The sequence below is a fragment of the Molothrus ater genome, chromosome 7 (genome assembly GCF_012460135.2).
Source record: "Molothrus ater isolate BHLD 08-10-18 breed brown headed cowbird chromosome 7, BPBGC_Mater_1.1, whole genome shotgun sequence".
Classification (NCBI taxonomy): Eukaryota; Metazoa; Chordata; class Aves; order Passeriformes; family Icteridae; genus Molothrus; species Molothrus ater.
This window is the reverse complement of record NC_050484.2, coordinates 27,632,514-27,645,888: the sequence shown is the minus strand read 5'-3', so window position 1 is coordinate 27,645,888 and position 13,375 is coordinate 27,632,514. Positions and strand designations below refer to the sequence as shown.

The 13,375-nt window shown below is 43.8% G+C and overlaps 1 protein-coding gene across 1 annotated transcript in view; it reads left to right on the top strand.

Moving 5' to 3' along the window:
* ADCY5 (adenylate cyclase 5) overlaps positions 1 to 11,972 on the top strand; it is a 204,129-nt gene extending 192,157 nt beyond the window's left edge. The window contains exons 16-21 of the mRNA XM_036386627.2: positions 4,247 to 4,273; positions 5,075 to 5,207; positions 6,327 to 6,590; positions 6,910 to 7,114; positions 7,876 to 8,000; positions 9,425 to 11,972. Coding sequence (XP_036242520.1) covers positions 4,247 to 4,273; positions 5,075 to 5,207; positions 6,327 to 6,590; positions 6,910 to 7,114; positions 7,876 to 8,000; positions 9,425 to 9,553 — 883 coding nt within the window. The 3' untranslated portion in view covers positions 9,554 to 11,972. The remainder of the gene's footprint in view (positions 1 to 4,246; positions 4,274 to 5,074; positions 5,208 to 6,326; positions 6,591 to 6,909; positions 7,115 to 7,875; positions 8,001 to 9,424) is intronic.
* Positions 11,973 to 13,375: the final 1,403 nt, after the last annotated feature.

The window sequence follows — 13,375 nt, the reverse complement described above, 5'->3', positions numbered from 1 at the left end:
TTCCAGCATGGCATTAGGTGGATGGGAGTGCCAAGGCTGTGGTGCAAGCCAGTGATGTGCATGCTGTGCTCTGCCTCTGAAGAGTAGGAGAATACAGTTCCCTTTAAGACCTTTTTAATGTGGGACTTGACTAATGAACTATCTATTAATAACAGAATATAACTGGAATCAGAGTGGATCTGTATTTCCTTTTTTCCAGAAATGGGGAGTGTAGTTAGTCATTCTTTATGCTGGTATTACACTCCCAATATAGAAATGTCATTTCTCAAATAAGAAAAAAAAATCCTCCAACAAATTTGAGCTTGTTCAGGGATGTGATGTGAGCCACCACAATATATCAAACCCAGCTTGGGGTGGTGGAGTGGTGGTGCTTGATGTTTGGCCAGTGATCCACTTCCAGTTGCTTCCAGGACAAATGTCCTTGTTTGAAAAGCCAGTATCACAGCTGGGCTCAGCACAATTCCCAGCAGAAGGGGCTGGGCTCAGTGGGAATGGGCAGGTGCCCTTTTACTTACAAAAGCTGGCTTGTCATCAGGTCACACATTAATCCTGGTGGCAGCCTCCTTCCACTGCTGTGGTGGTTCCCCATTTCCTGGGGCTCCCCACACCAGAGAGGGAAGTTTGGCACATCCACAAGCCTGTCCTCCTCCAGAAGTTTTGTTTCTCGTTGGGAATTGCTCTGTTGTGTTAACTCCTTGTTTTGATGATTTCCCCTTGTAGGCAACAATTGTACTTAAATGTGAGTGAATCAAATAATGCCAGTTTAGGTGAACTATTTGTCAAGGCTGATAGCTGTGGTTGTTCCTGCCTAGGACAGGAGGGTGTCTGAGAAGATTCGCATGGCCCTTCCCAGAGTGTTATGAAATACATTTGTAGTTGCTCAGATTTCAGGATGGCCATTAACCATCAGCCCTTCAAGCCATCATTAACCATCAGCCCTTCAAGCCCAATGCATCTGGTTACTCCTCTCCTTCACATGACTATTCCATGATTTCAGCACTCCCATGTGCCCAGTAACAATTAATGGATATACAGCTTTTGCTGCCATTGCCAGTTAATGGAAGTGTAGCTTTTGCTGCCATTGACAGTAATCACTTAAAATATTTTGTTAACTCAATGGAGTGAAATTAGGTAGGAAACCCCATGGAGCTTTCTGTGGGGAGGTATAGGGAGAATGAGGTTTTCTTCCCTTTTTTTCAGATATTAGGTGTTCCATCAGCAGAAACTATTTAGCATTTTCTAACACAATTAGTGAAATAAAAGCATTTTATATCTCAAATATAATTTCATTCTTGTAATTCAAGCACTAAGAGAAATTACAGCACTTGGAAGTGTAATTTACATCACTTCACAATCAGAATGTCAGTAATAAAGTCAGTAATAAAGTGGAGAAGGTTAGCATGTTTTCCCAGAAATAGCTTTCTGTGATGCTGTATTATCTCTCACTAAAAGGGATTTGTTCAGCCCCAGCTGCAGCTCAGCCCCACACAGCCACTCACTCACTGCCCTGTGCTGGGATGGGGGGAGAGTTGGAGGGGGAAAAGGGAGAAAACTCATGGGTTGAGATAAAGTCAGTTTAAAGGGACAGGAAAGAGAGAAACTAATAATAGTAATAATAATAATAGTTTAATTAGAATAGACAAAACAAGTGATGCACAATACAGTTGCTCACCACTTGGCAACCAATGCCCAGCCAGTTCCTGAGCAGCAGCCCCAGGCCAGATTTCCCCCCAGTTCCCATACTGAGCCTGATGCCAGATGGTATGGAACATTCCTTTTGGCCAGTGGGGGTCAGCTGTCCTGGATGTGTCCCCTCCCAGCATCCTGTGTCCCTCCAGCCTGCTCCCTGGGGTTGTTGAGGAGCTGAAAAGTCCTTGATTTAGTATAAACACTACTTAGCAACAGCTAATACATCAGCATGTTATCAACATCCTTCTCATACTTAATCCAAAACACAGCACTGCACCAGCTAGGAAGAAATTTAACTATATTCCAGTGGAATCCAGGACAATTTGTTTTGTCCAAGGAGCTCCATGGATGGCTATTTATTGCCCCGGTGTCTGGAAGGCCATTTGTGTGAAATGGGAGCTCAGCATGTAGCACAGAGTTCAGAGATGGACCTTATTGTCCAGCTGATACTAAAAAAACAGAAAAGCCACCATGACCTCATACTACTTTAATTGGGTGCCCATTGTAGCTACATAATTAGTGTCTGCTCTGCAGCCACTATGGTACTCTGACTAATTAGAAGTGATGCAGGTGTCACTTCACACTTGTGTGTACAAACCAGCCCAGCATGCAGGCAGCTGAAGGGCTGATTACAGCACGTTGGGAATTGCCAGACTTGGCTGCAGCCACACCAGTGTGTGACACAGGGAGAGTGACTGCATGCACAGGGCTATCGTGTTCCCTTCTCCTCTGCAGAGGAAGACAAAACTAATGCATTGCTTTAAAGATGTGATGGGCCAATGTGGTCTTCTAAACTGAGCTCCTGCACAGGGAAGCCCAAAGAGCTTTGCCCTGTGATTTGTTCATCAAAGCCATCATTTCTGTTCCAGCTGTCTGTCCTTGCAACTGTGGCTGGGAAAAGTGAGATGCTCTGGTCCTGTGGGAGCTGTCTCTAAAATGAACTGCCTTTCCTGCTAAAAACTTGCACTTCACTTGAGCAGGAGTGTAGTTAGCAAGCTTCTCTCTGTGTTCCCTTCCAGTAATTAAAGAACCACCTGCTACTGGAAATGTCTGTTCCATGGGGGAACAACCTACCAATGTAACACCCCTTCTGCCTGCACTGGGCACCTTCACTTATCCAGAGTTACTGTGAATACTGGCTTGCTGCACTTCTGCAATGTGGGAGTCTCTGATGAAGCTTTTAGAGCAGGAGTAGCACCCACAGAGAGCTGCAGCCTCAGTACTAAGGGTCAGGTCTGCCATGCTCCCATCATGAGGGAGAGTGATAAGGGAGGGCTGTCAGTCATCCTTGGCCAGGTGATTTAGGGAAGCATGGGAATCATACTCCATGTGGGAGGTGTCTCCAGCTAGATCCAGCCTTTCATGGGGGAGTCCCCAGGCTTTATGTCTGTGTCCAAGCACACATGTTCAGTGCTGGAGCTGGCCAAGAGCCATGCAATAGATTGTGTGCAAGACAACAGTAGGTTGCAAAATCCAGGTCAGAAGAAATTCCATGCTCAGAACTGCAGAAAATGTCTTGGAACAAACAAGGTTAGAGAGTTGCTAGGCTTTTATTTTTTGATGTTATGCCCAGTTAGGTTCCCTTGCCTATTTTGATTATTTAGATGTCTGATTTGTGTGCAAGGTTCCCTCCAACCCCATAAACCTGTGGCCTGAAGCTCTCCAGAGAGCTGTCACATTCTCAGGCTAGTATCACATTGGTAGCCTGCAAAGTTCTAATTGCATCAATGACACTACAGTAATTTAAACCCTGATCTCTTTCCTTCCATTTCAATAGTGTTTTAAAAGATGCTTGTGCATGGTTCTCAGCCACCTAATACTCCACCCACACTCAAGAACAAAGCCAGCAGCATTAAGCAATCAATCAATCAGGAGCTCAGACAGCTGCTACCTACCAGAAAGCTCCCTTGTTCCGTGCTTTCAGTGTCAAAAAGCACCTTCCACACCTTCCATCTCCCCCAGCAGCTCTGATACACGTGGGTACTTTGCAGAATTGTCAGTAGTAATAGGGTGGTGCTGAAGGGTTTTCTTCAGTGCCCTTGTGTGTGGTACCCAGAGCTGGGCACAAGCTGGCAGTGAGGAATGTGCAGAAGAAGGGAGCAGGATTAGAGTTAAAGGAATTAAACACATCTCCATGCCACAATAAAAGGAGAAGAAAACAGCTATCCCTCACAAGATAAAAAAGCCCAAAGCTTTCTTCCTTAGGCCAAATTTTGTAGTCTGACCTAATGAAGCAGTGATCGATGTACAGGCATTTGCCAAGCATCCCACACTGACATTAAAATCCCAAATTATTCTCTCACTCTTAATGCTTCTTTGATATTTTACCCACATTAACCATGTCACACTATCAGTCTGGAGTTTTGAGTGTAGCTCAGAAGCCTGTTTTCTCCTCCCCCTCCCATCTTTTAGTAGTTTTCTGCTTCCAAAGAGCTGTAGCCCCACACAGTGTTAGAGGTGCCACACTGCAGAGGAGCTGTGCAATGATGTGCACAAGGGCAGGAGCTGCAGGGAGCCAAACACTCCTCTGACCTTGTGTTTGTGCTTTTTTTTTCAGCGTGTCTGCAAATGATACATCCTCATGGTGAGTCACTTTGGCATGAAATATTTTATAGGTTTTTGTTGGTAGGTATTTTCTGTTCACAAGGTGCAATAGCAGCACATTGACTCACCAGCAGTGTCTGGTGTTTGTGCATTGCTGTGAGCTGGTGCAACACAGTGCAGATGCCCTGAGTGGACTGAGTGTTGCCCTTTTGTATGTATAGCTACTCTCAGAGCATCCTCTCTCCTGTGGGACTTATGTCAACCCAGGGATTATTTGTAATACAATTTAAAGGTTTTATCAAAATATTTTCATACTGTGTAACTCAGTAATTCATATTTAACAGTTTTTATTTGCCTGCTTGTCAGAGGAGGTGTGAATGTGCCTTAGTGCTCTTTTCAGCTTACAGAGCACTTACACAACAAAGCCCATTAAGAAGTGACTAATTAGAGAAGCCATGAGTTAGAGCAGTTCCTTATTCAGGAGCCTGGGGAAGCTAGTGCAGAAGGCAGGATGAACACAGTCTGAGGAGCTGTCAGCATGTTGGTGTTGTCACCCTCAGCATGTATGGCCACTCTCTGCAGAGTGCCCTTTATATCAATGACAACCCTTTCTGAGAAGCTGGATTACTTTTCCAATTTCCAAGTCCTCCTTTAGAAACTGGCACTCGTGAGCCAGAATCTCCAGCTTTTTGTAAAGGTTTGTCCCTTTACCAACACAGGCTTTGAGGGGAATAAAAAAAAAAAGCCTGAGAGGCTGCTTAGCCTTAGTGTTGGAAGTGTGGGCTGTGGCAAGGCCGTGTTCCCCCAGTAACAGGGAAGTTGTCTCTTTGCTTGGCTGCAGCCCCCCGGTGACGACACGAGTCGCGCTGAAGATTGTGACCCCCGTCATCATCACTGTCTTTGTCCTGGCACTGTACTTGCATGCCCAGCAAGTGGAATCCACTGCAAGGCTTGATTTCCTCTGGAAACTTCAGGTTGGTGGGTGTTGGCTGTGGGAGGATCACATGTAGTCTTTGGTGTTAACATAAAATGACTGAGCTCTTCACTGTCGAGTTGAGGAGTGTGATAAAGTGCCTTTGAATTTAATCTGAATCTGGTTTATAACTGGGCATACTAATAATGCTCTGCTCTTTTTTGGTACTTGGCATACTCTGCATCTCATCCCAGTTATTCAACCCCTTTTTTCCTTGTAAATGCACCTTGGATGGTCCCCGTGGTAAAGGGTTATAGATCCGAAGGTTGAGATTAATGAATTTGGGCAACTGAGCTGTTACTGCTGCAGGAACATGTAATGTAACACAATTTATAAATATAGGAAGCTCATATTCACTGCTGAATTGTTTCCCAGAGTTCAGTGAGCTTTCGTTTGCTGTGCTCAAGGGTGTGAAAGATTCACATTTGCATTTTCATTCAGTTTCCTGTTAAGCAGTGGGAACTGGCTCAATGTCCAGCCTTCATTAGCCCCCAGGCAGCAGTACTGGCTAACCAACACACTGTGGATAATGCCACACTGTGCTCCTGTCCCTGGGTTCACTGTTAATGTTTTCACTACTTGTGCCCATGAGCGATGTTGGGGCCCTGTATGTGATTCCCAAGCAAGCAGGACAGGCCTGGGCTCTGGCCAGCACTCATGGCTGGGGGGCCAAAGGGCTGCAGGTTTTATTTAGATTTTCTACCTTCTGGGTAGCAGGACATCATTCTAATTATAGGTCTTTGTGGTTTGAGTACCAGGCACTGAGGAAGCAACAATTAATTAAAGCTCCTTGGGAAGCAGATAAACATTGTAATCCTCATTTATAAATGGTAAAACAATGGAAGGAGTGAGCTGAGTGGTTAACCAGTTCAGGGCTCAGAAATACAATGCTGGATTCTGGCATTATTCTCTGCCTGCTTTTCCATACACATGTGCACAAAGAGATGGAACATTTTCCACTGCAAAACACAAGTTTCTGCATCTCTCTGGCTCTGCTCTCCTTTGCAGTTTCCCCCGTTCTATTTCTGCCCTCACCGCAAGTTAATTTTCAGCTTTTTTTCCCTCCCCAGAGCAGCTCCCAAAAGATTAAGTGCATGCCCTGTGTCTCCCCCTACCCTAGGCCACCGAGGAGAAGGAGGAGATGGAGGAGCTGCAGGCCTACAACAGACGCCTGCTGCACAACATCCTGCCCAAGGACGTGGCCGCGCATTTCCTGGCGCAGGAGCGGCGCAACGACGAGCTCTACTACCAGTCCTGCGAGTGCGTGGCCGTCATGTTCGCCTCCATCAGCAACTTCTCTGAGTTCTACGTGGAGCTGGAAGCCAACAACGAAGGGGTGGAGTGTCTGAGGCTGCTCAATGAGATCATTGCTGATTTTGATGAAGTAAGTCGCAGAAAATCTGGGTGAGCAAAGTGAGCTGAATCCATGAGTTTAGTTGGGCTCTGCTGAGCTCCTGAAGGAGGGTGGTTTATTGAATCCACGGTTCATTTCTCCTTACTCTGGGAGTCTTCAGTTTTATCTTTTTCCCACACTGAAATCCCTTCTATTCCCTTGTGATTCCTTTGAGTATCTAATCCCTTTTCTTCCTCTGTCTTCGTGGCTCTGTCCACTACTTGCAGCAAGGCAGGGCACGTGGCATGGACATTACCAGCATCTGTGTGTTTGTCAAAGTTCATTTGCTTCTCTTGCTCTTGTGACACAGATAATAAGTGAAGACCAGTTCAGGCAGCTGGAGAAGATCAAGACCATTGGCAGCACCTACATGGCTGCCTCAGGCCTCAACGACTCCACTTATGACAAGGAAGGGAAGACACACATCAAAGCTCTGGCAGATTTTGCCATGAGGTTAATGGACCAAATGAAATACATTAATGAGCATTCATTCAACAACTTCCAGATGAAGATAGGTAATGTCCTTATGCTCACAGGATTCCATGTAGGTAGTGGTCATTCTGAGGTGGGGATTTTATGGACAGTAAAAACCACAGATGTTACATTAGCTATACAGTGATGTTGATTGTCTGGTGGCTGGTGACCACTTCAGCCTCTATGAAACATCACAGTGGCTTTTTAGGTTATAGCAGCATCACTGAAGCTCCCTAGGGAATTAGAAGCACTGTAGGTGCTGCCTACACTGCTTCTACACTAAGCATGATCTTACAAGGTGGCTGACTTTGGGCTCATTTTGCCCCTGTGCTTCCAGCTCTGGCAGTCTTGGACATTAAATTGTCTTTTAAGTCAGGGAATAAAAAGTGACAGAAAAGGAAGAAGAAATTTGAGGATGTCAAGTGTTGTCTTTGTTCTGGAAGGCTCTGGGCTGCTGCCTTGCAGGCCCTCAGCATTGCAGCAGGTATGTGCTGACTTCAAGTGAGCAGTTTGCTTGTTAGCCAGGTGGCAAAAAACTTTATGCCATTACCTGGCACTGGAAAGTAGCTCTGGATTGAGCAGATCCCACCCGAGCTGCCAGTCAGTTGGGCATAAATGATGGATCATGGATCAAAGAAGCCAAATGCTATTTTAACATTTCTCTCCCCACAGTTTGGCCATAGCTTTACATGTCAGGGTAAAGTACAGCTAGAACCAGGGAGGCTCAGGATGGGTTTTTACTGTCTGAAAAATAACCTGCTTCAAGCAAATGGATCTGAGCATATTTCTCCTCTCCTTCCAGGCCTCAATATTGGTCCTGTCGTAGCTGGGGTGATAGGAGCCCGCAAACCCCAGTACGACATCTGGGGCAACACAGTGAATGTAGCCAGCAGAATGGACAGCACAGGAGTGCCTGACAGGATTCAGGTAAGGCAATCCCTGGAAAACTTACACTGCCAGCCCTGTGTCACTTACACATTTTGAAACTTAATTAGAATTGAAATCTTGGTTTCATTTTATTCCTTTATTCCATACATTTACCCACACAGAACTGAAAGAAAAGCCACTTAGGGAATGCTGGTGGTACCAGCAAGTTTTTTCTTTTAATTGTGACCAACGTTGCAACCTTTGTTTAAAAGCTTGCACTTTAGTTCTGGGTGGAAGTGCTGAGCTGAGCTTCCTGCCCCGTGTGCCTCACTGGCACTGAGCACAGTCCTGCCTGATCCCTGCTCACATGTGCTGCTCAGCTGTGTGAAGTGTTTGTTTCATTTTCCAAGGGCCTGATTCAGCCCTGTATTTCTGTAATTTGCTTTGCTGCTCGCTGTGCCGTGTGTGGCGTGAGGCCAGCAAGGGTCCAGGCATCAGCAGGACGGGGATACACAACAGAGAGAGAGGATTGTTTAAGGGGTTAATGGGACCTGTCTGATAATCACACAGCTCCTCACCCTCCAGATGTGACCTTTCCAGAGAGTGATTCAATTGCAGTGTCCTGCTTTTGCTGAGCCAATGTCCACAGTAACAGAATGCCATTCCTTGGGAACACTGAAGGGTTATAAAATTAGAGCAGCTGGTGTAAAGCCCAAGAGAGGCAGCCATGCTGTTTCCTTGCCTGTCAGTTAACTGGATCGATATTTATGCATCACTCTTGAGATGGTCTGTAAAGCCACCTGAAAAAGGGTGAGAAATTATATTGTAATAAATAAATACCTCAGGAAATCTGGTCTTTAAACTTCTCTTGTTCTGCAGCACAAGTGATTATTTTTGACTGACATCTGCAGAGACAATTTGGATGCTGGCTAGAGTATTCCATTTGATCAGTTCTCTCCCATTGCCCACTGCCTTCTCCTTCTCCTAAAAACAACCTTCTCCTTCATAAAAACAACCCCTGACTCCTAAGCTGTACATCCACTGTGTAACTTCTAGGTAATTTTTGAGGATATTTTAGTAAGTTTGACCTGTTTTCCACTACTACTAGTAGTGGAAAATTCCAGTGGCTACTCCAGTGATACAATGAATGCATCTGAGCAGACTGAACTGACTGGTGTGTTTTTAAAAATGTGACTAATTTGTTACACTTTATCCAGTGACCTCATTGAAAAATGCAGTTTCCCCAGTTGTGAACTGTGTGTGACACCTGTACTTTCTCAGTTTCTAATGGTTGTGTTTGTTCAGCAACTTGTGCCAACCTTTCAGTTAGTGATTGATATGCAAACATTGATTGACTTAGAAACAAAACAGTTGATCCTACTTTATGTTGTCCATGGATTACTCCAAAAGCAGATGGAAAGACTGTGTGGAAGACAAGGCAAGCTCACTCTTGTTCACTCTGTTCACTCTTGTTTATTCTGCAGGTAACCACAGACATGTACCAGGTTTTAGCAGCCAACAACTACCAGCTGGAGTATCGAGGGGTCATAAAGGTCAAAGGCAAAGGAGAAATGACCACCTACTTTCTAAATGAAGGGCCTCCAATTAGTTAGCACCGACTGCAGCGCCACACAAAGATGGATTTTGCATTACCCAGGATTGTGAATAGGAGAAGAATCATTTTTTGGTAGTGAAGCTGAACATTTGGCGCAGTTGAAATTTCACCCCATGACTCATATCAGCAAATTCTTTGGCCACCCATTGAAAAAAGCAAGAGAAAGAAACCACCTTGGAGTTGTTCCTGGCTGAGTGCTAAGCTGACCAAAGATGTGCACTACAGAGTTCACAGATAAGACATGAATTCGGCATTTTTAAAAAGGCTGCTACCACAGGATGGCATAAGAAGCTATTTAAGTATTTATTGACGCAACACAACATTTACTTGGTTGAAGGAATGTATGATTCACTACAAAGCATTATTTTGGAATGGATTTGCACTCCCATAATGTTTCCATCCCATACTGCCAGCTATTTGAAGTGTACCACTGTGCTTTTATTAGCTGTTTTGAATGGGCTTTCAAAACTGACACCCACTGTTGCAGCACACAAAAAGGCCTTTTAGAAGGGCATTGGTAATGTTTTAGTATGAAAAGACATTATAGCCTTGCCCCCTCTTTTTCCTTCTTCTCCATGGCTAAATGACTGCTCTTCTGAGTGGGGCTGGCACACCTGATGAAGGGGAAGATCAGGATAAAGGAAGATGGCTCTACAACTATATTTATTAAAAAGTCGTCTGTGCTCTTCTTTGGTATCTATCAGTTTACATGGGAAAGACTAGATGTAAACAAGAGACACTTTGTGGGGGGAACTCCCCTGAAATTTGTTGTGGGTTTTTTTGTATTTTTTATTTTGTAATATTGAAAACATGGAGATCTAACAGATATACCAAATTCTATATTTTGTAAATTATATATAAATTAGAAGGCAGGCTGTCCACACCAAGGTGTGGGGGGAGGTGTATATAACCTGTAGACTTTTGTGTAATTTTTTTTCTGTGTAATACTCTGAACACAGACTTGGCAGTTTTCAGATTATCACTATACAATCAACCAACAACAAACAGGTGACTTTCCAGGCTGAATCAGATGCATTTTAAAATGAAACTCCAGAAAATTCTACAACCCCAAAGAAGAGGAAAAACCCGCGGTAGTCACAGAATTATTCCGTGCAGCGTTCCAGCGGAGGGTGGCGGCTTCCCAATGGAAACAGGACCTTTGAGTTTTAGCTCCTGAGACGGTATCAAACGTGTCAAAAAGAGCTCCACCCAAATCTTCTAACTCTTAACAGGAGCTCTTATGAGAAAAGGAAAAAAGCTCATTTGAACTTTTCTTTTTAAAAAATACTTTTTCATAGATGGTCTTAATAGAATCCTGCTGATCTGAGAGTTGTCTGACATTGTAACTGCCATGTGACATTACAAGGAACTATGTGCTGCAGCATTGAGTTTACTTTCCTGTAGTAAGCACTTATTCACAGATTTTCAATTTTCAGGAATTAGATGATCTTCAAAAAAGATTATGATGGCAAGTGTGTATATGAGGTGGTCAACCTTAAAATAGTGCCATTGAGACTGTGTTGGGCATCTTTATCACTAGTGGGGGGGTTTCTGAATAGTTCACTGTTATCATTTATGTACCTTTTCTAACTATGAAAGAAAAATCCCTTGATATTTTATTAAAAAAAGAAAATTATTTAAAAAAGCTATATTTTTTATATTCTATGAGGGGAAGGTTTTGATATTGAATTTGGCTAGAACTAAAAATTACTCCAATCTTTTGACATTTAATAAACTTCTTTTCCACTCTTCTCAGGGCAGAATTATTGTAGTACTCACAGCATAATGATTGCACTATGGTGGTGGCGATTTCTTTTTCCTACTCGACAATGAGAATAAGTGAAAATCCATGGACCTGTCTTAATTAATTTGCTCTATTGCTAAGCATGACCCAAGCATTAAGCCATTTAAACATGAGCTTAAATGGCATCTCCCCTTTCCTTCTCCCTTCCACTAGGAAACATCTCTGAAAAGTATAGTATATTGACTTCTGTAAAACTGCCAAGTCTGCTCTTGTACTATACTTTTGCTCCTTTTCATCTTTCCTGGTTTGCAAAATAAACTTAAGTTGCATCACAGTGTTATGCCTTTGTCCCCTCCTCCACCTCCCATCCCCTTTGTCCCTCACTGAGTTTCATTTCCTTCATGCCATACACTTGATTTTAGGTTTGCTTTCTGCTTTCCAAAAGTCTGCAGTCTTCTTAACTTTTGATTCACCTTATGAAGTTGTGTTGTCAATGAAATTTCAAGTCCCCAGTATCTCTAGCTGTGATTGTTGACAGTGTGTCATGATCATTTCAAGGGGTATTCACACACTCTTTACTCTGGATCTTGCAAAAATGGATACAGTTATGATTTCCCATGGAAATTGAAATCTATTTAAGTAATTTAACTATATTAAACACTGTTTCACTGGTGATGTGTGTCTGTTTTATTTTAGCTGCAGCTGGCTGGCGGGATGACACTTAAGTTGTGTAGGAGATGCTGAATCTGCAAATAGAAACATCCAGGTCTTGTCTGGCACTGATGGATGCCCTGGTCCTTTGCACTGCCCCATTATGGAGCCCCAAGGGCTCAGACCCAGCAAACATCCCCTGGGTCCTTCTTGTGCTCCCAGCTGCCCCTGGAATCAGTCTCAGGGCAGCTGACAAAATACACCAGCATAACTGAACAGCTTAAATTTGTGTGTGTGTCCTATTAACAAAAAAAAAAGTTTGTATTTACAAAAGCACATCACCTTTGCCAAAGAGTACCCCAGGTATGGTACTTGTCCTCTCAAGGACACTGGAAGGAGGCAGCACTGCTGCCAATGCAACATTTTCAATCTTTACACGTAAAAGTAAACACTACACATGACTGTACCAATTAACAGGAGCCTCAGGTAGAGCTGAGAAAACAAAACCCTGCAGCTTCCAGCTGACTTCTTTTAGTTGAGAAGACATTACACAGGCAGCTGAAAATGAAATGCCCTACAATCTGTTATAGATTAGGAGGGATTTTATGAGTGTACTGAGAACACAGCTGCAGGAACAAAAAGCAATGAAGCATTTAAGGTACCAGTCTTTATGAAAATTGGTGGAGAACTATTTAATATTTTCTGTGCTCTCCTGCATAATCATACAAACAGCAGTTTAGGCCATTGCCTGATGTAAGCAACTTTTTTTAACTATCTGTAGAAGGGTATTCCCCTGGGCAGGGAGGGCAGGAGTCTCCAATGCAGTGTTCTCTCATTTCAATTACTGTACACAGACTGGCTGTATAGTTTCTCCCAAATGCATCTTTTTCCCACCCAGAAAGCATTTTGATGAATTTTAGGTGTTTAGCCACTTCTCCCCAACACAGATCTGACTACCTCAAGTATCTGCCGGCACTTAATAAAATTATACATTTGGGACACACTGAATTTCTTAGATGTGTGTCCTCCACTGCAAATATCTCCAGCCTGGCTGTTTATGTGTTACACAACGTCCACAGACACCAACACCTGGCCAAAAAGTATGCCCAGAGGCAAATATTTTCATTCTGTTAAGTTCCCAACTGCTCCTCAGGGCACCATCACTTCCAGACTGAAGTTTAGGAGTTGTCAGAGAGAGCAAGCTTGGGATGCTGCTGGGAAAAGGGCAGCTTAGCTGTTTTAAAGCTGAGAAAACTCAAGTTTCCTTGCTCTTGACCCACTTCGTCCTTGCGACTGAAGGAGCAAGTAGGCTCTGGGGAGGTGGGGGAGGACTGAGAAAATTGAATTTCAGGCCGGATGGGGGGCAGGAGCAGCAACATTCTCCTGCCATCTGGGAGCCAGATAGTTTCCTGTGAAAAGCAGAGG